This window comes from Scomber japonicus, chromosome 16 (genome assembly GCF_027409825.1).
Source record: "Scomber japonicus isolate fScoJap1 chromosome 16, fScoJap1.pri, whole genome shotgun sequence".
In the NCBI taxonomy this organism is placed as follows: domain Eukaryota; kingdom Metazoa; phylum Chordata; class Actinopteri; order Scombriformes; family Scombridae; genus Scomber; species Scomber japonicus.
Window position 1 is genome coordinate 8,389,164 of NC_070593.1, and position 25,117 is coordinate 8,414,280.

Below are 25,117 nucleotides of genomic sequence, written 5' to 3' on the forward strand. Positions count from 1 at the left end.
GAACGCTGCCTGGTTTTCATTTATAAGCGTCAGTACACATGCACATATCATACTGGGGGATTATATCTGTAATATTCTGTGTGCAGCCATTTCTCCAACCATGACAATCAGAAATAAATCACAGGAAATTAAGAAAAGACACCTCACCATACCTGACTAATATTTCCTTAAATACTGTGTGGTTATTATATCCATAGCAAACATGATTACTGTCTAGTTTTGCCCTTTTTTTTTTTTTTTTACGATAGAAAAAATACGTTAGCAGCAGGTGAAGTCAGGCATCACAGATGTTGCAGTTGACTCTGCTGAAGCGATGAATCTGGTTTGTAGCAAAGTTTCATAAATCATTTTTGGGGATTTGAAAAGTGTTTGTGGGGGAGGAGGGGGAGAGAAGGCACACCCATGAAGCTCAAAACACAGGAGAGCACCTTGTGTGTATGCTGGACATGTGCTGTAATGTTTCTGGGCTGAAATGCAACGTTTTGGGCAACATTTCCCTCAGAATAATTACTTGTGTTCACTCAGTGCTGCCAGGAAACATTTTTGAGAAACTTCAAACTGCTCGTTGCCCAAATTGGATGTCCCAATGCATTGTCACCTTTCCTGTTGCTGTTTGTAGGACATAAAGCGAACCGAAAAGCCTCGTCAGTTCAAGAACAAACTCAAAAAAAAAAAAAGTTTCTGCGTCTTTGTCTCTTTCGTAGCTATACATCAAATAAAGGAACAATGACAGATTCTCATTGGAAAAACTCTTGAACATCAATAACTTATTTAGCTATACACCTCTTTGCAATAGATAATCTCAATAACGATATTACAAAACTACCAGGATTCAGTCACCTACAGTAAAAAAAAAAAAAAAAAAGCCAGAACTAAGCGAGCTGCTTTAGCACCTTATTCAAGCAGCTTCTCAGTCTTCTTCAACTTCAACGCATTCTTCGACGCACAGAATCGCCCGCTCGTATGATACATGAGACCAAAAATCCCTCCCTCCTGTTTCCGAGAGCTGCACCGCAGGGAAAGGCTGCATGAAGGCCTTGCTTCCCGTTAGCATTTTACACATTGATACTGTATTTTATTTCTTTATAGTTAAGTTTGTTTTGTTTTTTTTACAGACGATACAGAAGGTTCACACGAGCTAAGCCACTAAGAAAAGCGTCTCATTTACACGGACGAGGATACGACAGTGAGGCGGCGGAGAGTCGGACTATTGCTGTCATCCAGGGATCATTGCAGCTGCTGACCAGTCTCGACCCACCCTCACACACACACACACACACACACACACACACACACACAGCTATCCTTTGTTAGGACATTGCGTTGACTTCCATTCATTGTGGACAGCCTAACCCAAACCCCTAACCTTAACCGGGACCTCAGAATGACGTTTTGCACCATTAGGACCAGGCTTTGGTCTCCATGAGGACTACTGGTCCCGACAAGGTTGGCGTTTATACAGGAAAAGGTCCCCAAGAGGTAACAAAAAAACACACACACACACACACACACACACACACTAAAAGACTACCTCTCATGCTCCCCCTGGTGTTTTAAATGTGTGAAGGCAGGAAAAGAAACATGAAGGATCTCGTGTTTGTGCAGGTGTGTCAGGATGAGAATCAGAGTAAGATGCACTAAATTGAATCGAGATGGTAAGACTGAGTTCCTTTTTCTAAGTCGACCTTTTTTAAAAAACAACGTCCTCTTTCAGGCTCAAGATCATAGTTTGGTTTCATCAACGAGAGCTTATCTGTATCACATCAAGATCCGTTTCACGCCAGAGTCCTGCGGATGGTCCATGAGTCCAAGGTTTAGGCATGATCAAGGCATGGCTCAGCGCTGGATGGGCCCCTTGCAGAGAGTCATGGGGTCAGTGGGTTAGGGGGACAAGGGGGGCGAGGGAGGGTGGGACTGGCAGGATGAGCCCTGGGCAACTGGTGGTGAGTCTTTAGCACACGGAGCCGGTTGGATCAGCCTCTCCGGGGGTGTAGAAATCAGGGATGGGTAGACCAGTGTGGAGGGTGACCTGCAGATCGAAAGATAAAATATGTGTACATAAAGATTTTAAGGGTAGATTCAGTTTTTACAAGTCTGTCTTAAAACCCAAATGAGCACTGGAGCAGGTTTTTGTCTCTCTGTAATCATTCCTCCTGTTCATACTGGCCATTAGATTCTTCCAGTCCCTGTTTTGAGCAAAAATGGATTTTAAAGATTATCTAAAGATAATAATGAGGCTTCAGCAGTGTGGTAGGTGAGGTAGTTAAATAAAGTTGAGATCTGCCAGAGTTACAGTCTTTTTAGTAAAACATAACTAACCCTAACCCTATTTGTGTCGCTACTGGCAGTGCTATTCAACTGCAATTTGACACTAAAAAGAAAGTATTATAAAGATATTGACTTGGATTTAACTTGTGTGGAGGTCTGAAGCTTCATATTAGCTTCAAAAGTACATTTGCACAGAATGAGGAGTGTGGATTTTGTCTCCCTTTTGAAAATGCATTATGAAGGAATCTCTTAATGCTCAGTATAAACAGGAGGAATGAGAACAGCGAGGAAAAAAACCCTCTCAATGTTCATTTGGGCACCTCACTGTTGGGACTGTCAAAATGTAAAAGTGTAAACCTGTCCTTTAAGGGTTGATAATTTATGGTGATTTATTTCCTGCCTGCGGGTGGAGCTGTTGAACAGTGTTTTGTCTTGCAGGCATTTTTCTTTTATCACCAAGAGAGAGAGAGAGGACAAAAACTGGCTGAGAGCAACAAGAAATTCAAAGCTACTAACTGTTGTTTGAGTCTTTGAAGATTCCTCTTTTAGGGTTTAATCCTTTGAGTACATATTTGTAAAACTCGGAGAAGCATTCATAATGAATAACAACTGTGCTCATGTGATGTGCTAGTGAAAACTTCAGTTTGTGCCTACAGCTCTGCTCGGAGTCAGCTATGAAACAGCGCCCCCTGAAGTTAGCAGAGACTCACTGTATTCACTGTAGTATTTTTTATGGAAATGTGCCACCTCATTTATGCTGTATTTATTGATACATTGTGCCCCCCTATTATTTTATTTTTGTCTCTGTTGTGTCTGTTTATTGTTTTTCTCTAATTTAATGTAGCTAATGCCCAGATTCATTTTGTTTTGTTTGATTTACTGTAATATGTGGTATTGTGTTTCATTTTCTTTTGGATGTAATTGAAAAAAATTTATTACAAAAAAGGTTTATTGAGACTTAATGTTATTGACAGAAAATGATATTTTAGCAGAATAATGGACTTGTTTATTGTTATACTGTATGGAGTATTTCCTCTATTTTAGAGTTCACAGTAGTTTTCAGTGTTATCCTAAAGTGTGCAACTATTCTATTTATTGAACCAACGATCATTTAGTAGAGTCTGATCTACATGACATTTTACAAACATTTGATTAAAGATGAAAAACTTACATACAGTAAATTAAATGATAAATGCTGATGGAGCAAGTTAAATTGCTGTAAGTAATGATAGCAAGCAGTGATATATCAGTGAGGATGTGGAGCTCATTGTAGATTCATTTATACAGTATGAACCTAAACCTAAAGATATGTCATGTACTGCACATGTATAATTGGATAACTGGAACAAGAGATTATAAACAACTTCTGTACCTGCCTGAACCACCACAAGACTTGTTTAAATGTTTTAAGCAGCTGGATAATTACAATATATTTTTGAATATTGTTTGATCATGGCAATATTTAAGTCAAATTAATTAACAAACTAACTAACATGTAGATGTTGTTGTATGTACACAATGTACACAATATGATCTCCTACCTGGACATTTCGGTTGAGGCTAATAGCGGGGTAATAGACGCCCTCCAAGCCCTCAAATGCCACCGGACCCTGCTGCTCATCGTTGATGAGGAAGATGATGATCCTGCGTGTGAAGTCGAGCAGTACTCCTATTGTGGCTCCTTTGCCAATGCCACCATCCGTCCTGCATCGTCACACAGAGAGAAATCAACTAAGGATATGACAGATGTGGTATTCTCTGCAATATCCTGCCAGATTTGTGAGGAGTCCTTTAATCCTGTAACTGTACTATGTTAGTGCTCCAGGACTTTAAGATAAGATAAGATAAGCTTTTATATCCTGAGGGATATTTGTCGCGGGCAAAAGTGCTACATGCAGTCAAGCAATACATTCCAATACAAAACAATAAATAATCCAAGTAATGCATAGACAACAGGGCAATGCAGTGGTGCACAATGCAAAAGACGAGTGCCACACACAGCTGCTCATTAATAATTAATAAATGATACATTTTTCAAATACCTGTTTATAAGAAACATATAAATACTTAAAAGACTTAAAAACAACTTATTCTCAGTGCATGAAAAACCAACGAGTAAAATTCCCTTTAATTACCTGTTAGTGTGCGAGTTGTTGTGCATGAACCAAGAGCGATTGTTGTCCACATACATGGCCCAGGCCTTGTCGTCCTTCCCCAGCATCACATCCTTCAGGACGTCACCCCGTGCGACCCCGAAGGCTGGGTCAGGGTGGTTGTCATAGCGATCGACGGTCATCTCCCAGTAGTGCACGCCACGGGAGAAGGCGGAGTTGCCCATCACCACTCTGTCGTCGTAGCTGTTGCACGTCACCGTCAGGTTGTCATTGGAGAAGATGATGTCCGGGTGGGCGGAGGCGGTGTCAAAGGTGAACCAAGCGACTGGGAATAGTTAGACACACTCATTTAGCATCTGTGACTTAAAAACACCTCATGCAACAATCACGAGCATGTGGGACAGACTTTACAAAAAGGTGACATGAATCTAGAGGTTGAAGGTTAGATGAGGTGAAATTACACTGTAAAATGAACTTTAATAAAAGAGAATAATGAGGATGATTCATTCTCTATCACAATTATGATCATATGATTCATTATTCTAAGCATTAAACTATGAAACTAATTAAATATCAAACCTGTGTCCAACACATAATAACTGGCATTTGTTTTCACCTGCTTGAAACACCAGATGGATGAAAAATGTAATAAATTGACTTTAAAATATTTTAAATACTTAGAAATATCTTTATCATCATACAACAGTGAGTTCAGGATAAATTTAAAGACAATTAAAGGCTGTTGTCCTAGTACTTTTGGTTTTATTTGAAGGGCTTTGAAGATCTTTGCAGCCACCACTTACATTTTTAATAGTGCTGTTTAAAGCATTTAAGATTTCCAACAGCAGGGAGTCTTTTTAGATATAATGGTTACCCCTTGTTACTCTGGAGCATCCACAAACCTCCCTGTACTTAATTTTCATTGGACTTTTTTTCTACTGAATGTAAAAAAAAAACTGTAAAATGTGTCCGTATTTTAAAGATGGAGCACCACAAATGAATTTCTGTTGGTGGTTGAGTTCTCAAAACCTCAACAAATATCAATAAAACCCTCTGCATGGATGATATCACTGAGAGTAAGCAAAGAATATCATGTTATTTTAATCATTTATCACTTTAACCATCTGAATTGTTTTATTAAATTCAAGCAGGGTAAATCAAATACTAATAATTAAGTAGTTGGACTCAGGATTGGAAAATAAATAATCATAACTACTCTATACAGAGAAATGTTGGAGTTTTAACAGGCGGGTGTTTGCACTTTACATGGGCTCCACTACATTTGCTTGTCCACAGCTTTCATTGGTGTCACTATGTGCTGTAAAGTTTCATTACACAGCTTTATTTCCCAAAGGAGAGACATTTATTAGAAGCTTGTATTGAACGTTTAATACATGCAGCCCACAGAGCAGCAAACTGCCCGCCTGCTGGTTTTAAGAGTGAGGACTGAGACAGGCAATGGCCGGGAGGGGATCAGAGTGGAAACAGTCAGCAATGAGAGCCGTCCATACCTGTGCCTATAGATTGCATATCGCATGGAGGGTGTCCAGCTGAAACGTGAAATGAAGCGGGGAGGGAAAAAAGAGAAGGGGGGAAAAAGGGGGGAAAGAAAAAGAGGGGAGCAAGAGGAGATTGGTAGCGAAGCAGTGAAGCAGACAAGGGTGGCGGAGAGGGTGAAAAAAAAAGAAGCAGGTTTTAACAGGGAAGCTGGTTTTGTTCAGTGGCTGAAAGATTACAGAGTAGGTCCCCCGAAACAAAACAGAAGAGCTCCTAGAAACAAACCAGGACAGACTTGAAAAGAACAAGCATAAAAAACAAAAGAGAAAAGACCCTCCTGATCTAGAAATTTACGCTTTTCTTGCTTTCTGACTAAATCAAAGCACAGTCCGGTCAGGCTGAAGGAGGTCAAATGTCTGCAAAGCACTGAAAATATCTGAGTGGTTAGATCATTTTGTGAAGTCCCCAACAGATGCTGAGTGCTCTCTCAGGTAGGGAGGCTGTCTGGGCCTTTCAGGTCCACTGATGGATGACAAGCTTCCCCGTCTATGCAAGCAGCATTTAACTAATGGGAAAGCAAGCACATAGGCGGATTATACATGTACCAGCTGCTATTGGATGCACCTGGTTTAAAAGCTCAAAAACACCCTAAAACAGAAGTCACATCCTCGGTTGCTGAGTTAAAACCTTGCTGATGTGTTGGAGGCTTTTAGAGTTATCATTTTTGGGTTAGATAATAAAATGTAAAATAGATTGAGGAAATTTCATGACCCTAAGGTCCTTTAGAGCATTTAATTAAAAGTTCAAAATGAGTTTTTAAATTTGAATTTCTATCAAGGTGACTTGTTGAAGATGCAAAGTTTTAGCTGAGCAGCAACAGTTTGTTATTCTGAAGATCGTCTGGAGCTCAGTGAAGATTTGTTTGCAGCAAATGAAGACATTGTTCCCAAAAGTAGAAAGAAACTGATGCAAGACTCCAGTCTGTGATCTCGTCAAGTGACAATAATTTGCAGACACTATTCCTTCTAATGTTAGACCTGCAATTAAACACCTGCCAGTTGTTTGCTAGAGCACAAAATCATGATCAAATTATATGCAGATGTCTTCATTAAGCTCCAGCTCTGCATTAGCTATTATCATGCTAGTAAGTAGTTACTCTTTCTGGGTTCATGCAAAACAGTCCTGGTTCATCATCAGTAACATTAAAAAAAAATCCAACATTTTATCAATGGAGATGTACCCAAGACTCTTTGAAGGTTATGCGAAGCAACAAAAAAAAAATAGTGCGCATTTTGGCACAGAAACAAAGTATGCATGGCTGTGTTTTCAATTCAAAACACCTGTGTGAACAGAAATCAAAATATCATGTGTAAAATCCACCTGAAAAACACAGACACACAACAGCAAACATGTGGTAGGTAGCTTTAAAAGACTGAAAAATGGATATCCAGTTTAAATTTGATTAGTGACAACTGAAAGCGGTTGCCATTTTTTAAATGATAAAAATAAGAAATAACAAATGATTTACTGTCAGTAAAGATATAAATAGCATAAAGATGTCCTCCTGCAAAGTCAGTGTGCATTTACAAACAGCATCTGAAAGTCACTTGTTTTTTGACATTTTTAAAAACCTTTAATCTTACTTTATCTTAAATCTTGTGGTTTGAACAGTTTGTGTCATTATGTCCTTTTAATTAGCTCTCCCAGAATATAAACCAGATATTTTCCCCTCACTTCTCTGCCAAACTGTCTCCTGTGCACGCTACCTTAGCATCCAGTTGTTCTGTTTTTGTCTTTTCATGTCTGTTCCTCTTTTCTTTGTTTGGATTTAACGACCTGTTACAGTTACTCCTTTTGAATAACAGATGCTGTAAAACTTGTTTAAATCGAACCTTCTGAATCGCACATTTCCTGCAACACTGAGCTTTTACTCTTTTTCCTTTCTTCATTCTTAAAAGCACCTCTGTAAAGCTTTTAAGGAGTGATATAAAAACCTGTATGCTAAACAACACATGGCAGTGGCATTTAGTCTGTGTGAGATCTTTTGTGCTGGTAAAGAAGCTTTAATAAGTATGTGTTATTGCCAACATAGACTAGAGGTCTTGGCATCAGAGGAACAAATGGATGAGTTTTGTTTAAGGGTGTATTTTTTTCTTAACGATATTCAGTTTCATACAGTTGTAGGAGAAGGAGTTGGTGCTTGACGTACTCTCAGAGGTCTGCATGATGAGCGTCTTGCTGTATTGTCCCACTCCGCTGGCGTTGAAGGCCTTCACTCTGGACTTGTACGTACTGTTGAAGTGGAGCCCGTCCACCGTGCAGATGGTCTCTATCCCCACGTACACTTCCTGTAAAGACACACAGTACTTCCTGTGAAGCCACTCTGACAGATATGACGAGTGCGTAATTATGACACCTAACAGACAGAGAGTTCTGCTTTTTTAACCTGACAGGCTCTGCCTCTGAAGGAAAGTCCCGTTCGGATTTGGCAGGGAGTGTAATAAGTGAGAGTGTGAGTTTGTACAACTGAGCGTGGGCGAGGCAGCCCACACGGGAGTATAAATAGACGTGGGGACACAACTTGCCAAGCTCAGCGTGGCACTGCGTTGGCGAGCCTCAATGAGTCAGAGGAAAAGAAAACTTCCCTCACTGTTTGGAAAATTGTTGTTTTGTATCACATGAAGTGATTTAAGTTGAAATTAAAGAGATGCACAGACTGTCTGGCAGAGTCTACACACAACAAAACAACAGTCGGACATTTAAAACGTAGAACAAACGTCAGTGAAACAGCAAAGTTAAACACAATAAATGAAGCTCCAAAATGAGTCCTGATATGATTCTCTACATTTACTCTCATCATATACTTGTGGTTTAAACTGCAGGCGAGCACTGAAAGACTCCAGTTAGTGTTGCAGTAGCAGTTAGCGGATACAGTTGGAGGATCTCTTGGCAGAATGGATGCAAATGATCTCCCTCTAACGGAGCAGTTGTAATTAAGATAGAGGCTCGTACATTCAGATGATTACAGAACACACAATGAACTCGAAGGGGCAGGAGATTACGGCCAGCTGGCTTTAGCTACCAGGCTTCAGAGAAGAGGAGAGGTCACTGCCTGCTTTTCCTAAAATTAAAACACAGGATGCCTCAGCAAACAGCTGCTACACCATTCACATTACGGAGGAGGAGCATTCAGCTGATGCTCTGAATGTTAGCGACTGTAATCCCGTTTCAGGTGTAACAGTGAATCAAATTTCACCTGTGCAGCCTTATAAAATGAATCTGTGTCAAAGATGTAGCCACAGGGATGATTTGTTCTATTTTTAAGTATATAGCGATCTTACAATGAAAAAAAATCAACATGTGTGTGTATGTTTGTGTGTGAGTTCATTTAATGCACTGTCAGGGTTTTATTTTGCCGTGCATACGAGCTGGTAAATCAAGTTAGACAAGTAAGGAAAACAACATCAACACATTATCAATTAAAGCTTCGGACCTCAAATGTCAAACCACTCAGATTATGTGATATTTGATACTATGGAGGAATCTGATAGATATGTGCTTTGGCTTTGTTCATATCCTCAGATTGGTGGATGGGATTAAAGTAAGTTTTAGCTTGTTTTCATTGCAAGAACTCTTCCTAACATGCATTTTATCCGGAGGAACCAGAGACGAGTATTAGTTTCTCTGCTACAGATCTTGGTGCTAAAAAAAGGCCCCTGCTCTGAGTAAAGTCCTTTCCAGTGGCCCAGGAACAATTGGGGCAACACTGAGATGAAGGTAAGACCTTGTTAGAGTCCTACTAACTATTAAAGAGTTCAGACTAACATTGAGTGACCAACTGTAGATAAATGGTCCAATTTTCATTTTCTGTGGTACATATTTGGCAGAAACTTTGTATAATGTTGCTTGCATGTATCAGTTACATGTGTGTTTCAAGAGTAGGAAATGGGAATAGCAGATTTTCTCTGTCCATTTATTCTCATTATAGGGATACACTGCCTCAAAGTCACAGTCATAATGTAGCACAAAAACTAAGAACAGAAATATGGATTCTGCTACTCTAGAAAAAAAAAAGAGTATTGCTTCTTCTCTTTTATCTCTGTATTAGTAACCATTATTTCCAGATTTCCAGATTTAAAGAGTAAAACAAGACTTTCTCCAGTAGCAAGTGGTTTGGAGCTACAACCAAAACTTTAACATCACTTTAAGGAACATGATTGTTATAAGAGTCAATAAGTCTATGAAGGAACTTTATATGTTTAGAGGTCAGACAGATATCCTCAGCTATTGTAGAGAGAGAGAGTATTGTTCAGGAGGTATAAGTTGCTGTTATAACAAAGCAGAAGCTTCAATGTACGGAGAACTGGGGCGGGGTCTTAGGTGGATGGATTACATGTTGAATCTCTGGGAGGGTACGAACACCACTTTGATCCCGTATCACACTTCCTGTGGGATCATCTCGGCTGACAGCTGCCTACCATTCAATGCTCAGCTACAGTGTGTCACATGACCTGCTCTCAAATCACTCAAGAGCCGTGCTATATGGTCGTCACACTTTGACTCCAGGGATTTCAGTGACAAAGCCTTGCTTTCAGATTCGCTTGGCTGAGCTGGGGTCCTCGCTGGCACCAAATGAAGGAGTCTTTGTTGGGGGGAGCGGGTGGGGGGGTTGTGTTCTGTAAAGGTGAATTATGACTCTAACTGGTCCTGTTTTTCCACTTGTTGCTTTGTGATCTAAATGTAAATCTAACAAAAGCTCCCAATTTAAGGTTTTTACGAGTTAAAGTCAAGTCTTCAGCTATTAAAGTAAAGACAGATAAATAACCTAACTGGTACCTGTTGAGGACAAACCTACCCTGAACGGCCCCCCATTTCCATCGTCCAGCTCCAGGATGTATCCCTCCACGGTGATGGTGGAGAGCGGCGGCTGTTTCCATGACAACGTGGCGCTGTTGTTTTGAGTGCAGCATTCCTCCAGCTGGAGCATGGGAGCAGCTGGGACTGAGGAGGGGAAACCAGACCGAATTACAGCGCAGTGTGATATGAAAAGACACCCATACGTGCACGAATAGGGATATGACTCTGCAGCGTGACCTGTTCAATATTTATCATTTATAAATTCCATTATGTATTTATGTATTCATAATGCATTAACCAAAGGCCTCCGAATCATGAATTATCAACACACCAAACTTCTTTGACTTTCTAACTATTTTATAGAATATTTTAGCAAACACCTTCAGTATGTCATTGCATAAATGGAGTTTCATTTATATTTCCATCCAGGCATCCAAAATAATAGAAAGTTCCTCCATTCAAATTGCCAATTCATATATTTTTGCATTTTTTACCTGCAATATAATGTGTGATTTTAAAAGATAAAGTTGTCATATATAAAAACAGGCTGTCTTAAAACTGTAACTGCAATCTCAAATTATTATTACTGCCATAGAAAGAGGAGAAAAAAAGAAAAGTATCTATTATACCTTTTAGAAAGATACTATATATGGAAATATTAGTGTATATTAAAGTTAAAACATATTTTAATATTAATGTTACTATGAAAACTTGTCAAATCTTTATCTCATGCCATTCAGCTTCACAGACTGGCAGGGATTTAACATCTCGAACTGAACTGAACTGAACTTGCCTCCTCAGGTTTAAACAACTCGTCCTTTCATTGTGCTTCCTGTCATCCCTCCTCTTCCCTCTCCTCTATAAACGCCTCAGGTGTCTGTGCCTGTTATCTCTCTGTCTTTACCTTTCATCTGAACAAAGTCCAGCTGGTGGATGGTCTGCAGGAGGGGTCCGCTGTCCAGAGTAAGGTCAAAGTCGCTGGTCATCCTCGGGGTGAGGGTGCCCTTCCCCCACTGGCTCTCTGTCATGTGGACCCTCCGAATCAAAGCGTCAGAGATCTAAGAGCAGCAGGACATAAAAAACCTCTGTTACTCATTAAAGTCTGTGTTTTAATGGAAATGAGGTAATTTGGTGCCAATTAAGGGGAACATAGAGACAGTTTCCAATTAATACATTACAATTAATTGCTATGGTAACTGCCAACATCGATTGAACGTCAATGATAAATAACTAATGTAATTGGGCATACATTGAGCCATTCTTCCAGATTACGTCTCTCAAGGAAATTGAAGGAAATTATGTAAAATAAAACATTGCTGATATAAACACCAAACCTGTATTTCCCCTCAAAATATTGTGATTGGGTGAAATATTTGCATCATGCTATAAATCTTCCATATTCTTTATGGTCTATTTTAACAGATACATTTCACTATCAAGAACAAACCATGACGCTGTGAACTGTATTTGGTCATCATTGTGTCAAATTAACGTCGGCTCTCCAGTCAGAAGGAAAATCACAGGAACACGAGCCTGACGTCCGCTAACTATCAAACTGTTAAACTTGACTCAAAGATGACAAATATGTTTGATTTTAACAAGGTGGAATGACTCAGCAAGAACCATGAAAAGCATTTTATTGAAGGTCTCAGGCAGGCTCAGTGTCCTAAGAAAAATCTTAAAACTGATTTATTTATCCACTTATTTTTAATTATCATATTTAGATATTTTATCTTAATTGTACCTCTGAAGTTTTAGATTTTATTTATTTTTTACTATAAAGCATTTTGTAGTTTTATTTTTGAACTCATACTTTACATATGAAGCCAAAAAAGCCACTTCCTGAAATCAATATTGTTTTTTCCCAGGATGGTGAAGTCCTCTAATGTGACTCACCTTACTTTACCTCTGATTGATTTACCCTGATGTTCTTACTATAATCAACCTCACTCCTCATGATTAAAACTAACCAACCCCACCAAGACAAATACCAGTCAATCAGGGGCAGAGTAGGGTGGATCATGACTTTACCATCCTGGGGAAAAAAAAACTGGCTTCCTGAAAACATACTGTGTACGCTCTATAGGGCCCAATGGAGCATGTTCACTAGAGACTTCCACCGGCCAAGATGGATAACTTTCAGTTTAGCCCTCAGACTAACTTTAACGGGGATAAAACAACTCAATCGTGCAGCTCTTTTAGACTTTCGAAATGTGATAGCAGCAAATGAATCAAATTCTGACAGTGAAACGAGTCAGAAAAAAGGAGGGAAGGTAAAACTTGTAATGTCTCTGACCTGGAGGAAACCACTTGGGTCGTTCTCCTTGATAACCTCCAGACAGTACTCCATCAGGCCTGTGGTCTGACGCAGCTTCACTGTACAGTGAGAGATCTGATCCCGAACAACCTGGAACGAGAAAAGCAGAGTAAATGAAGAGTGAAAAGAGGCAAAAAGAGAGGGGTGGTTGAAGAAGAAGAAGAGGAGGAAGAGTCGAGAGGGAATTGAGTTTTGCAAGTATAATACACTTACACAACAACAACAACAACAAAGATAATCATATGTTAATCATCACCCATTTCCTGTAATCACTCTGGAGTGGAGCACGAATGAAATGCACAAAGATGGTTTAATAAAGTGCTGCAGAGTTTTAATGGGCCAGAGGAGAAAAAGGAAAGAGGGAAATAGATGCAGAGAAATAATTAATTGAGAGTAAATAAGAAGGGTTGGAAGAAATGTTAATGAATGAGAAGACAGGATCGAGCTTTTGACAACAAAAATGGCGATAGTGACGAGGAGAAAAAGAGGCAAAATGAAAGAGAAAGAGGAGAGGTCGAAGGGAGGGAGGAGGCTGGAAAACACAGATTAAACAAGGCCGATAATGGATGAAGAGAAGCTGAGGAGGAATACCGATAACGAGATTAACACCGGGATCGTCAAAGTGATTGATTGAGGAATTGTTTTCTCTCTCTCTCTATGTCTCTCGAGACTTGGACACTGACTGAAGAAAGGAAGGAAGGAAGGAAGGAAGGAGGAGGCCGATCATCAGGCAGACATTGATCCTGTTATTGACGTTAACGGAAAGGAAAGTGACATTTTGTTTTCACACGCCGGACGTGTGAACAGTCGTCAGCGTTACATCAGAGACAAGACTTGCTCTGAAATACTTAGTTTCTGGTTATCTGTGTGTTAACTATGTGAGTCAGAGACATGGAAAAGTTTAATTTCTAAAAGGTGGGCATTTACTTTTGGGCTGAAGCTTGTCACGGGAAGTGTTTTCGACATTCAAAACCTGCCCGGTATTCTTAATACGTCCCCAAAACATGGTGTGAATACAGAAACAACTTCATTACTGCACATACAATAAGATATTTGAATGATCTGATATTTTTCCTCACAGGAGATTCCCTCCCTATCACTAACACCGCTGATGTCCACTGAGCCTCCTCGCAACAGTGTGAAATAAACTGGAGGTGCTGGACCGAGGGTTGCTAGGTAACAGTTGCTTCACTGCTGCTATATCTGTGGGGCTCCGAGGCTGAACGGAGAGGAAAATCCTTTTCTGCAGCCGCCTGGAGACCGACAGCATATACATGAAGATGATTTACTGATGACTGCAGTCAGAGCGCATCAAGTATGCAAGTATTGTACCACTGACACATACAGTCCCACACAGTGTCAGACTCCACTTTAATTACAGCTGATTGTAATCCAATTAACTGGCCTTTCACATCCTATGTAATCAGCCTGGGAAATACATATTTAAATATTATGTATTGCCCCTTTTTGAATATCTATACAGCACATGAAGAATATTAGGAGTGTCCTCTGAATGGCATCAAATAGCTGTGAGAAATATGGATAAAAGGTGTTTATTACAGTACTCTGGATGCAGTTTTATAATAGTTATATGTTTGTGATGTATTATAACTTCTAGAAATTATAAACCTAAGAAATTAGTATGTATGTAGTATGTATAAAATAACCAGATGTGAATTCAATACAGGAAAAAATAGTATTTATTCATATTTAATGCAACAACTCTCTAAATATATATATTAATATTCCCATAAGGCAGTCCTGCTCATTAATTTACAACATTCACCTTCTTCAGGGTCACCATATAACAAGATATACAGGATATAATGAGATTTTAATGATGATGAGTGTGAAAAAATATACATACGAGTCTTTTAACCCCCATTTTAGAGGATAGAGCATCTGCATTAAGGATGTCATTACATGGAAAACTAAAAATATAATATATATGATACATTGTCCACGTGGCAAGTATTTATATCTGAAACATTCATTCTCTTTAAAAGAGAGAAACAGAAAACACGTGTTTTATCAAAATGAGTCACATCACTGATCACGTTGAAAGACATTTCAGTTAAAAGCCACAGAAGTGACTCACCTGAGCCAAACGGGTGATAATTTGAAAAGAGGTGATTTTCTCAGAGGTTTATTTGCTGGTTACATGAATTATAACTTTTCAATGAATAATTTAATATAGTGGAGTTTTTAGAGTAAGTAAATGAAACCTCTTTGCTTCAGCTGCTTCCTCATGAGCTCTTATCTGCTGCAAACACCCCAGAGTCTGAATTTAAGCAAAAATAAGTCAGTCATGTTTCACCAAAGTTGCAGAGTCTTAAATCACATTTGTTTTGACCCACTATTGTATCTTCTGCCAAAATATGTGCGGTTTTGCATCCCCTCCTTTAAGGCTGCATAAATGATGTGTGCAAAAGTGTTGGTGCAGCCACAGTTGTGAACTTAAATGACCCAAATACAAAATGGCAACTTCAATGTTCAGACTAAAGAAAACTAATTGAAAATCTGACTTCACTTTAAGAGGATTAAATATTAACTGCAAACAGAATATTTTCAGCTAAATAAATATTTTAGACCTACAGAGACGCAGCTAATCATATTCCAATTATCCCCCTCTTTTAGTGCTGTAATCAATCAGCCAGAAGAGCATGTTTAACCTCTCTCCTTCCCTACAGTGAGGGCAGATTTCACTCCAGCTCTGATGATTTGGTCTATACGTCTCTGGCTTCAGGCCAAACCGTCTCTGCTGTGTCAACCCTGGAACATCCACACCCCTGCAGTGGCCTGGCAGGACTCCAGGAAGAGTTTCTCACTGCTGTTGCTGACTGTTTAACAATCAGACAAGCTGTCCCTTCCTCGCACGCAGCTGGAATCACAATCTCTTCATTCACAGAGTATAACGCATCTAGAGGAATCTCACGTGATGATAAAGATGCAGAGAAATGACCACAAACTTCATCGCATCTCCTTTCCTTTTCCTCTCATAGCTGCTTACTGAGCAGCTTCTCTCAGCAACCCAGTCATCTTTCCTGAAATCTGCTTTTAATCAGCTTCCGAAGGAGATAAAAAAAAAAAGAAAAAAGGTAGCCACCGGCAATACCGCTCTGCCAGATGATCACTGGATAATGGGTGAAGAGAAGATTCATTCATCTGAATTTAACAGAGAAGGGAAGGGAAGGCAGCGTCAAGGTGGGGGCGGTAAAAGAGGAAATTTAGCATCTTGAGGCGAGATGGATTAAGACAGAACAAAACAAAATGAAAGAGAGAGGAGGAAAAAGAGAGAGAGAAAGAGATGGAGAGAGACAGGGGCGAGTGACATAAACAAAGTGCGGGACAGCGGTGGAGGGCAGAGCTGGCTGTGAAAGTGGGCCACAGTTTCTGCAGCAGCGGAGATGAACGGAGCTCATTTGGGAAACAAACGCTGTCCCCTCACATATGTGACTGTTGTGGTGATTAAGCACATCGGACTTGTCACACACGCAGAGTCACAGTAGCTCAACAAAAACAATCCTAAACAGAGGGAGGACAGAAATAACAGAAACTGCAGCTCAAAGTAATATTTCCCTTTATGGCCATCATCCAAGTTTGAGTTTTTATGAATTTCTACATTCAGGTACTCAAATGAGAAACGTATTTTCTTGCAGTGGGAGACAGAACCATTAAAACACACTGCTAAATCATGTCCACTTGGATTAACAACTTCAGTTTAAATTACCTGACAGCAAAACTTTAAATTAAAAGACATGATTCACGAGAGCTGCACAAATATTCTCTATAAACTCTGACACTAACCAAAGCACCACGTCTAAACAGGGCGGGATATTTACGAGGACAAATATTATCCCATATTTCATCAACTGAGCGAGTCTGCAGGACCTGCTGCCTCTCTATAAAATGAATCATCTCCTATCAGTTTGTGCTGTAATTATTAGGCCACTGCAGCACTTTTTGGCCTTGTAAGCTACTGTGGCTGCAGTCTCCCAACCTGTCCCTGTACAGCAGCAGCAGCAGCAGCAGCAGCAGCATACAGGCCGGTATACAAAGCAATAAGGACACTGGTATAAAATTTGTAACAGTTAGACATGAAGAAAGTGCCTGAAGATGACTTAATGATAATATATAATGCAGAGGGAAAAGATAATACAATGCAAAGCGAAGGATAAAGAGCAGAGAAAGAGGGAGATGAATGAAGCTGAGGAAAGTGAAAGATGTTGAGAAGCTAAGGAGGAAAAGATAAAGATGAGAGGGTGAAAAGGAGGTTAAGAAAAGGGTGGAAGAAGAAGAAGAAGAAGAGAGTAGGAGGAGTGAAAAGGGGGACACAGGAGAGATTGTGGTAGGACATTAAATTAAACAGAAGAAGAAGGAGAAGAAGAAAAAAGGAAGACGAATAAAAGGGATTAGAAACGCCTTCTGCTTCGTCTTGTATGTATGACGGTTAAAGAAAGTGACAAGTGCTACTTCTACTGACACTCAGCTGTCAGCGCAGATCAAGACGCCGCCTGCTCGGGATTAATGTGTCGCTTAGTCAGAACGTTGCAAGAAAAAAGGCAGAGGAGCTTTACCTGCTTGATGCGAGAAGAAGGAGAAGAAATCCACCAGTGCAAAGAGTAAGGGTCAGATTGGCAGATAAAAGACTATAAAATAAGGACTATTTTAATTACTTTATTTTAGTTGTTTTTTTAATTAATCATTTTATAGTTTTGTCTATAAAAGGTGTCACAGTCTGTAACATCTTTTAAATGTCTTGTTTGACCAAAATGTCAAAAGAAATCCAAAGTATTCAGCTAATAATTACATAAATGCAGCTCAATTCTTTATATTTGAGAAGCTGGAGCCAGAGAATGATTTGCATTTTAGTTTGAAAGGCTATTACAGTTGTTTTTCATCCATCAATCTAGAGCTGCAACTGATGATTATTTTCATTATCGATTAATTGATTAGTTATTTGGTCTATGAAATGTCAGTAAAAGATTAAAAAAATGTCCATCACTGTTTCCCAAAGCCAAAGACGCCACTTAGAATGTGGTTTAGTCCCAATTTAAAGATATTCAGTTTACCATCAAAGAAGAATAAAGAAACCTGACCAGCTGGCAGCAGACCATTTTGGCATTTTGGCAAAAAAATCACTCAAAATAATTATTTGATTATTAAAACAGTTGAGGATCCCAATATAAAATATACTGGGAAATACTGTGTCAATACAGTAGCCTTAATATTTAATGTTCACCCAACCGAACCCACTGACAAACAGTCCCTGCTGCAGATCTCGCTGCAGCAATGAAACTGTTGTTCGGTGAGAGAATGATTCATTCGATATCTGCCTCCAGAGTTTTTTTTTATACTTCCTGAGTTCATCTGTGTGCTGCTGTACAATATAAACTCTTCCTTATGTTTGAGTGCTGAAGGACTCTGGGGAGCAGGGATCCCCTGGAGAAAAGGTACTGGAGGAGGAGTCAACATGGAGGACAACGGCACAGATGTGGAAAAACTACAGCGGAAATAAAAATAGGCTCTGTGTGAATGTGCTCATTAAAATGACCCGGGCCAAATGTGCAGGGGACAAGGCAGCCAGTGGCGAACTTTGCAAGCGAGCGTTAAAAGATGCAGGATGACTTAGTTTCAGATTCGCTCTAATCAGCCTTCATCCGTTCAGAGCTCAGATCTCACAGATGAAATGCAGCGAGAGGGACTGACAACAGAGGCGACGAGCCCCGGTTTGATCATCTTCAACACGTTCTTTACACAACATTAAAAGGACTATTCTGGTGTTTTCTGATCCCTCTATCAAAAATAAATCTGTGGAGGTTTGAAACGTGCTTAGGAAAAGGTTAATTTAATTGCATTCATTGGTTTGTCAAAGAGAGTCGTTAAAACATCAGGGACTGTGCTCAGGGCTTGTGGGAAGTAGGGCTGCAAATAACGATTTCCTTCATTATCGATTGATCTGACCTGTTGATCTGTTATTTTCTTTAGTTATTGATTAGGAGTTTGGTCTATAAAATGTCAGAAGAGCTGAAGATGATGTCCTCAAATGTCTTCTTTTGTCCTGAGCAACAGTACATAGTTTACCGTCATAGAAACTAGAAAATATTCACATTTGAGAAGCTGCAACCAGAGAATTTAGACATTTTTTTCTTTAAAATGACTGAAAATGATTAATCAATTATGAAAATACTCAACAACTAACCAACTAACCATTAATTGTTGCAGCACTAGTGAGAAGCACTAACAGTTACTTCAGTCTGCTGCAGAACGGCAAACTTTTCAAAGCGAGAAATGTCAAAATTCAACATCCAAACTGCACACAAAAACAAAGTCCTCGTTCTTCATGACAAAAAAGGACTCTGACTCAAAAGAAGCTTTACAAAATGTTCACTGTGATGGATTATGTATTAAACAAGTCTTTTTGTAAGCTGGTTTTCATACTGACTGACTCCTACTGACATAAAGTGAAAAGAATAGCTGCCGTGAAGAAGGGAAATCAGCCCAAAAACTTATAAAATATGCAGTTTTTAGTTCATTAAAGGCTTGAAACACAATCATTTAATCTTTGAACCAGTCTGTAGCTGCTGGTGAGTAGATCATCAGTAATGTATTTGGGGAAACTGGGGTTTATTATGACCTGAAGAGTTTACATGGTGCATTCACACTCACATGGCGGTTTTGATGGCTGATTCTGATCTATTTCAGACTCAATATATTTCAACTTTACAACAAAAACAACGTCTTTTGTTATCTGTTGGTCTCTCTGTCACCAACTGTCCATTAAAGGCAAAAAAAGCCCAGAAAATGACCAAAAATGTTAAGTTAAATTATCAAAAGGCTACTTACAAATACTAATAATCAGAGAATCCTTTATGCACTATCTGGAAATGAAGTTACTCTACTAATTTTATACTTTTTATTACTCTGATGAAGGCATGAACTATACACTATACATATCTCTTATATCTTATTCCTCTATATTTGTTCGTTTTTCGTAATGTTTTGCTTTCTTGTGCTTTTCACAGGGTTGGGTGACGACTCTGAACAAGATTCAGATCTCGGTATTTACAAAATCTTGGCTTCAGCCGTGACTATGAAATTGCAAACACTGCTGTACCGTCTGGATGTTTGAGTGAGGTGACGCTTATATAACCGCTCAGTGTGACAATCTGTCGTCTTTCTGAAATCTAAACAAACACATGGGTCAGTCCTCCTGATGTGCTGGGTGTTAAAAAAAAAAAGAACCTGAGTCATGTTATGAAGGACTACTTCTCGCCTCCACATCTTCAAACAACAAGCTCGACATGTCCTTCTGGTCACCATGGCGACCGGGCTTTGGCGTCAGCAGCCAGGACCAGAGGAGAGCAGCATGAAGCTCTGTAGGAGACACAGAGTCAGCCGCAGCAGATAAACAGGATTTTAATTGATTTGATGTTTTCTGTGGTTTTTATGGCTTCTCGGCACAAAATGAGCCTCGTGCAATTGCATCAGCAGGATTAATTAGGGCACTTAGTTATTGTCTTAATTGGACACGTATAAAATGCATAGCTGGCATTTTGTTTTATGCAACAATCTGCTTTTCATATGCAAATAAATCCTATCTGAGATGCTACATCTGGAAAATACACAAAGGACTACATTATAATCAGGAGAGCATTGGGAAATGTGTCTCATTCAATTAAGGCTGCAGGATGACCTACGCCACCGAGCCACATGCTAATGAAGCAGAAAGCATCCCATTGACTGCCATGTCAGAGGGGCTCCAATTACTGAAGCTGCACTCCAGAAAACAAGCAGAGTCTCTGGTGATCCCCCCCCCTCCCCTTTCCTCTGCCTCATACCTAAAGTGAGCTCCAGGAGCAAATGAAAAATAAAGAACATGTGAAAACAGGGAGACATTTCTTGCATCAGCGACTCCATGGGAAACTCCTGTGTGATGGAAGCTGTGTCCTCGAGTGAGCAGCACAGATTCACTGATTCACATGAGAGATCTACACTGAAAACACAAAGAATCAGATCTATCATGGAGAAATGTGTCTTTCTCACATTAAGATTCAGTGAACAACACATGGCGGCACCGACCTGTTGGCTGACAGACAGGATTAGATGTTCGCCGCCTGAGACACATTAAAATTCCTCCGTCTTGGAGGTGTGAATGTGTCCAATGTGCCCCTCACCACCTAATAACCATCCATCATTAACTGAACATATTGTGCATTTTAAAGGACTGGTGTGCAAAATTTAGACTAGTGGTGAAGTTGCAGATTGCAACCTCCCCTTCCAGGTTTGTAAGAGAACCTACAGTGGCTTCAAAACTCATTACAGCCCCTCTCTATAGCCAGCGTTTGGTTTCTCTGCTCTGGGCTACTGTAGAAATATGGAAGTACAACATGGAAACCTTTGATTCTTATTTTCATGGGTTTATACACTAGTTAAAAGATAATTATGATTATAATATTCTACTGGTCCTTTAACCTTCCTTCGTCCTCCCGGGTCAAATTGACCCTGTCTGTTTTGACTGTTCCTTCTTTCCTCATTTCCTTTCTTCCTTCCTTCTGTCCTTCCTTATCTCCTTCTTTCCTTCCCTCCTTCCTTCCTTCCTTCCTTCCTTCCTTCCTCCCTCCTTGTCTCTTTCTTTTCTCCCTCCTACCTTCCTTCTTTCCTTTCCTTTCCTCCATCCTACCTTCCTTCTTTCCTTTCCTCCCTCCCTCCCTTCCTTCCTCCCTCCTTTCCTTCCTTCTTTCCTTTCCTCCCTTCCTCCCTCCCTCCCTCCCTTCCTTCTTTCCTGTCCTCCCTTCCTCTCTTCTTTCCTTTCCTCCCATCCTTCCTCCCTCCTTTCCTTCCATCTTCCTCCCTTTCCTTCCTTGACTCGAGGACAACAGGAGGGTTAAGTGATCACTGTGCCACCAAAAACCAGGCTTTGCAGGTTTAGTCTGAAAAAATAACCACAGCACCAGCAGGAGTAAACATGTCACTGTGCAACATCTACAGGCAAAGAAAGAAAGGAAAAGCCACTGTGATTCTGAAACCTGCAGTTATCCCATTAAGTTATTAATTACAATAAGCTAACAGGTAGTAAACCTAAAAAAAGAAGCAGCTATTTGAAACTGCACATTGCCTGAAGGTGGTGTCAAGCGTTAGCAGCTATTCACTTCCTTTCCTCTAGGTGGCAGAGTTAGAGCTGCCCTGATGATCGGCACTCTGCTTAACGTGAATGAAATTCATTATGAGGAGACCACTTTTGAAAAATTCAAATAAGGAGGAAGAAAGTGTGTGTGTGTTTGTGTGTGTTTGTGCGTGTGTGCGTGTGTGTTTGTGTGTGTATTGCATATTGCTCACATGTTGCCCTGCACAGACTGTGTTTCTCAAACCACCTACGTACATGTGTGAAACCTCGATTCTACAGACCGTCCAAGCGTGAAATTGGATGCTGTACAGCACAAATGTATCTCTCCCTCCTCCTCCTCTTCCTCCTCCTCCTCCTCTTCCTCCTCCTGTCAACTCCATCTCTCACTTACAGTATGTCCTTCATTCAATGTGTTGCAAACGGTTTAAAAGGACAATGTGACAATTAATGCATTTGAAATGACTGAAATCCAGTTGCATTTGTCATTTATCTTTACTAAAACTTTACCTTTATCACCTACACACAACCACAACAAGAAATATGCTTTTTTGCAGGTTGTATAATTTTACATTTGGAGTAACTTACAGTGAATAAATCTTCCAAACTAATTTAAAATGCCTTTGGGAAGAAATACAAGCCTAATATCATTTTTGCATATTCGGCCCATTTAGGTACAGATAACACATTTGACATTAAAGACAACTGTTCTAAAGTGCTATCATTAATATTAAGACTGATTTCTTTGCTTCCAGGCAGCAGCTGCTTTCAGCTCACGTCAGTAACGTCAGAACAAAAGTGATTTTCGTACCCACGAGGGAGCCGGCAGTTCCCACTGTTTCCTCTATAAACTCAAAATGAACTTACAGACATTTAGAAACTCGCCTGAAATCAGTACTTTGTCACAATTTGCTGCATTTATGTTTGACAAGATGTTATTATTGCAGGAAATGTCACTGTTTGGAAAACTGGTTCTTCTTGTTTTTGGTGATGAAGCTCTCAAATTTAAAATGTCAGATCACCTTAATAACAAACTTCTAATGCAAAAAGAGCTAAATTCATATCATCCTTTTGCTTTTTGTTTGCCTTTTTGCTTTGATATTCTGCTAATACCTTCGGGGGAGAGTTTTGAAAGCAGTGCTAGCTTCATCTGACATATACAGATTTACACTTGCTCACCTTCAGCTTGTGTTCGTGCTCTTTGTTGACTCGAGACAGCAGCTGAGCCTTGCGCCGGTTCAGAGCGTCGATGAGGGCGTCGCACTGCGCAACCAAACAGGCCTCGAACTCCACTCCGTTCTCCTGAAGGACACACACAAAGAAGCGGGAAAATCAAAACAAGAAGTAGTGCTGCAACTAACAAGTTTTTTTCTAGATGAATCAACCTTTGAAAACTGAGGCGACGTCATGGAAGGTTTTGCCTTTTCAGTCAAAAACCCAGAGAAATATTAACCTTCCTGTCGTCCTCCCGGGTCAAATTGACCCTGTCTGTTTTGACTGTTCCTTCCTTCCTTCCTTCCTCCCTTCTTCCTCCCTCCTTTCCTTCCTTCTTCCTCCCTCCTTTCCTTCCTTCCTCCCTCTCTCCTTCTCTCTTTCTTTCCTCCCCATTACCTTCTTACCTTCTTTCCTTCCTTCATCTCTTCCTTCTTTCCTCCTTCCTTCCTTTCCTTCCTCCCTTCCTTCCTTCCTCCCTCCCTCCCTCCTTTCCTTCCTTCTTCCTCCCTTCCTTCCTTCCTTCTTCCTCCCTCCTTTCCTTCCTTCTTCCTCCCTCCTTTCCTTCCTTCCTTCCTTCCTTCCTCCCTCCCTCCTTTCCCTCCTTCTTCCTCCCTCCTTTCCTTCCTTCCTTCTTCCTCCCTCCTTTCCTTCCTTCCTTCTTCCTCCCTTCCCAGCATTTTTGCTCCAGAAATTACTAGAATGATTAATCAATTAGCAAAATTAGTTGGTCGTTGCAGCTCTAGCGTGAAGTCACAAGCAGACAAACAGAAAATATACATAAGATATATAGATTTTCAACTGATTCTGACTAGGAAATATAAAGTAATTTAATAGCAGGATTGACATTAAAATGAATAAATTATAAAATCTATATTATGTGTTACACTTTAATTAAGAATTTGAGCTAAATGAAGGAGCAATAGTTCATTTGCCATAGTTCATCCATCTTCAAAAAAAAACACAAATCATAGAAGCATCTTGAAAAAACCTCATTTATATTCACATGTCTACTCTAGCTGCTTGCATCAGACTAGGTGGGTGGATAAAATGATCCCGAAGCTTCAGCATCACGTGGATAATGAATAATATCTGCTTCTCCCACCTGGATATCTGAGGGTCTCCCTGCGGTGTCAGCCTATTGAGTGACGATTATCAACGAGGGCATCTAATCCCACCTTCCCCCTCTAATCACCCTCTTAAACTGACTGCAGCTTTGTCTACGCACACACAGCAGAAGGTCGTAAGCATCTGCATCTATTTCTGGTCAATATATTGTACTTAACTACACGTGACACCACTTACTTACTGCCACTGAAGGAAAATCAACACTCATGTCAATATAATTGCTCACACAAATTAAAAAAAAAAAACTGTCTCCAGATTGAAAACTGCAGGACAAAATGTTCTGCTGTTACTATGGCGATCCAGTTTTATTGAATTTAACGGCCTTTATTGACTCCAGCTTTCTTTACATCCTTACAGTCTGTGACTAAAACACTGTCAACACATGAAACGATTTTGAAATCATAAATATATATATCATATCATAAATATATTCTAAAAAATGCCATTTTATAGTTTATTATGCTACACATGAAATTGTCCAGTATTTAAATATTCTATTTTAATGTTTGATGTGGAAATTACTGCAAAGAGGGTTTTGATCCAGTGCCGAGGGGTAAGTCAGAACTGAATGAAACATACAGTAGCTCAACTGCTACTCTC

At 39.9% G+C, this 25,117-nt stretch overlaps 1 protein-coding gene across 1 annotated transcript in view; it reads right to left on the reverse strand.

The window, feature by feature from the left end:
- Window positions 1-1,662: 1,662 nt before the first annotated feature.
- Window positions 1,663-25,117, reverse strand: part of trim9 (tripartite motif containing 9) — a 40,797-nt gene continuing 17,342 nt past the window's right edge. Inside the window, exons 3-10 of the mRNA XM_053335432.1 lie at window positions 23,357-23,479; window positions 13,033-13,143; window positions 11,641-11,794; window positions 10,735-10,880; window positions 8,089-8,227; window positions 4,404-4,707; window positions 3,810-3,972; window positions 1,663-2,029 (exon numbers count right to left, since the gene is read on the reverse strand). Coding sequence (XP_053191407.1) covers window positions 1,952-2,029; window positions 3,810-3,972; window positions 4,404-4,707; window positions 8,089-8,227; window positions 10,735-10,880; window positions 11,641-11,794; window positions 13,033-13,143; window positions 23,357-23,479 — 1,218 coding nt within the window. The 3' untranslated portion in view covers window positions 1,663-1,951. The remainder of the gene's footprint in view (window positions 2,030-3,809; window positions 3,973-4,403; window positions 4,708-8,088; window positions 8,228-10,734; window positions 10,881-11,640; window positions 11,795-13,032; window positions 13,144-23,356; window positions 23,480-25,117) is intronic.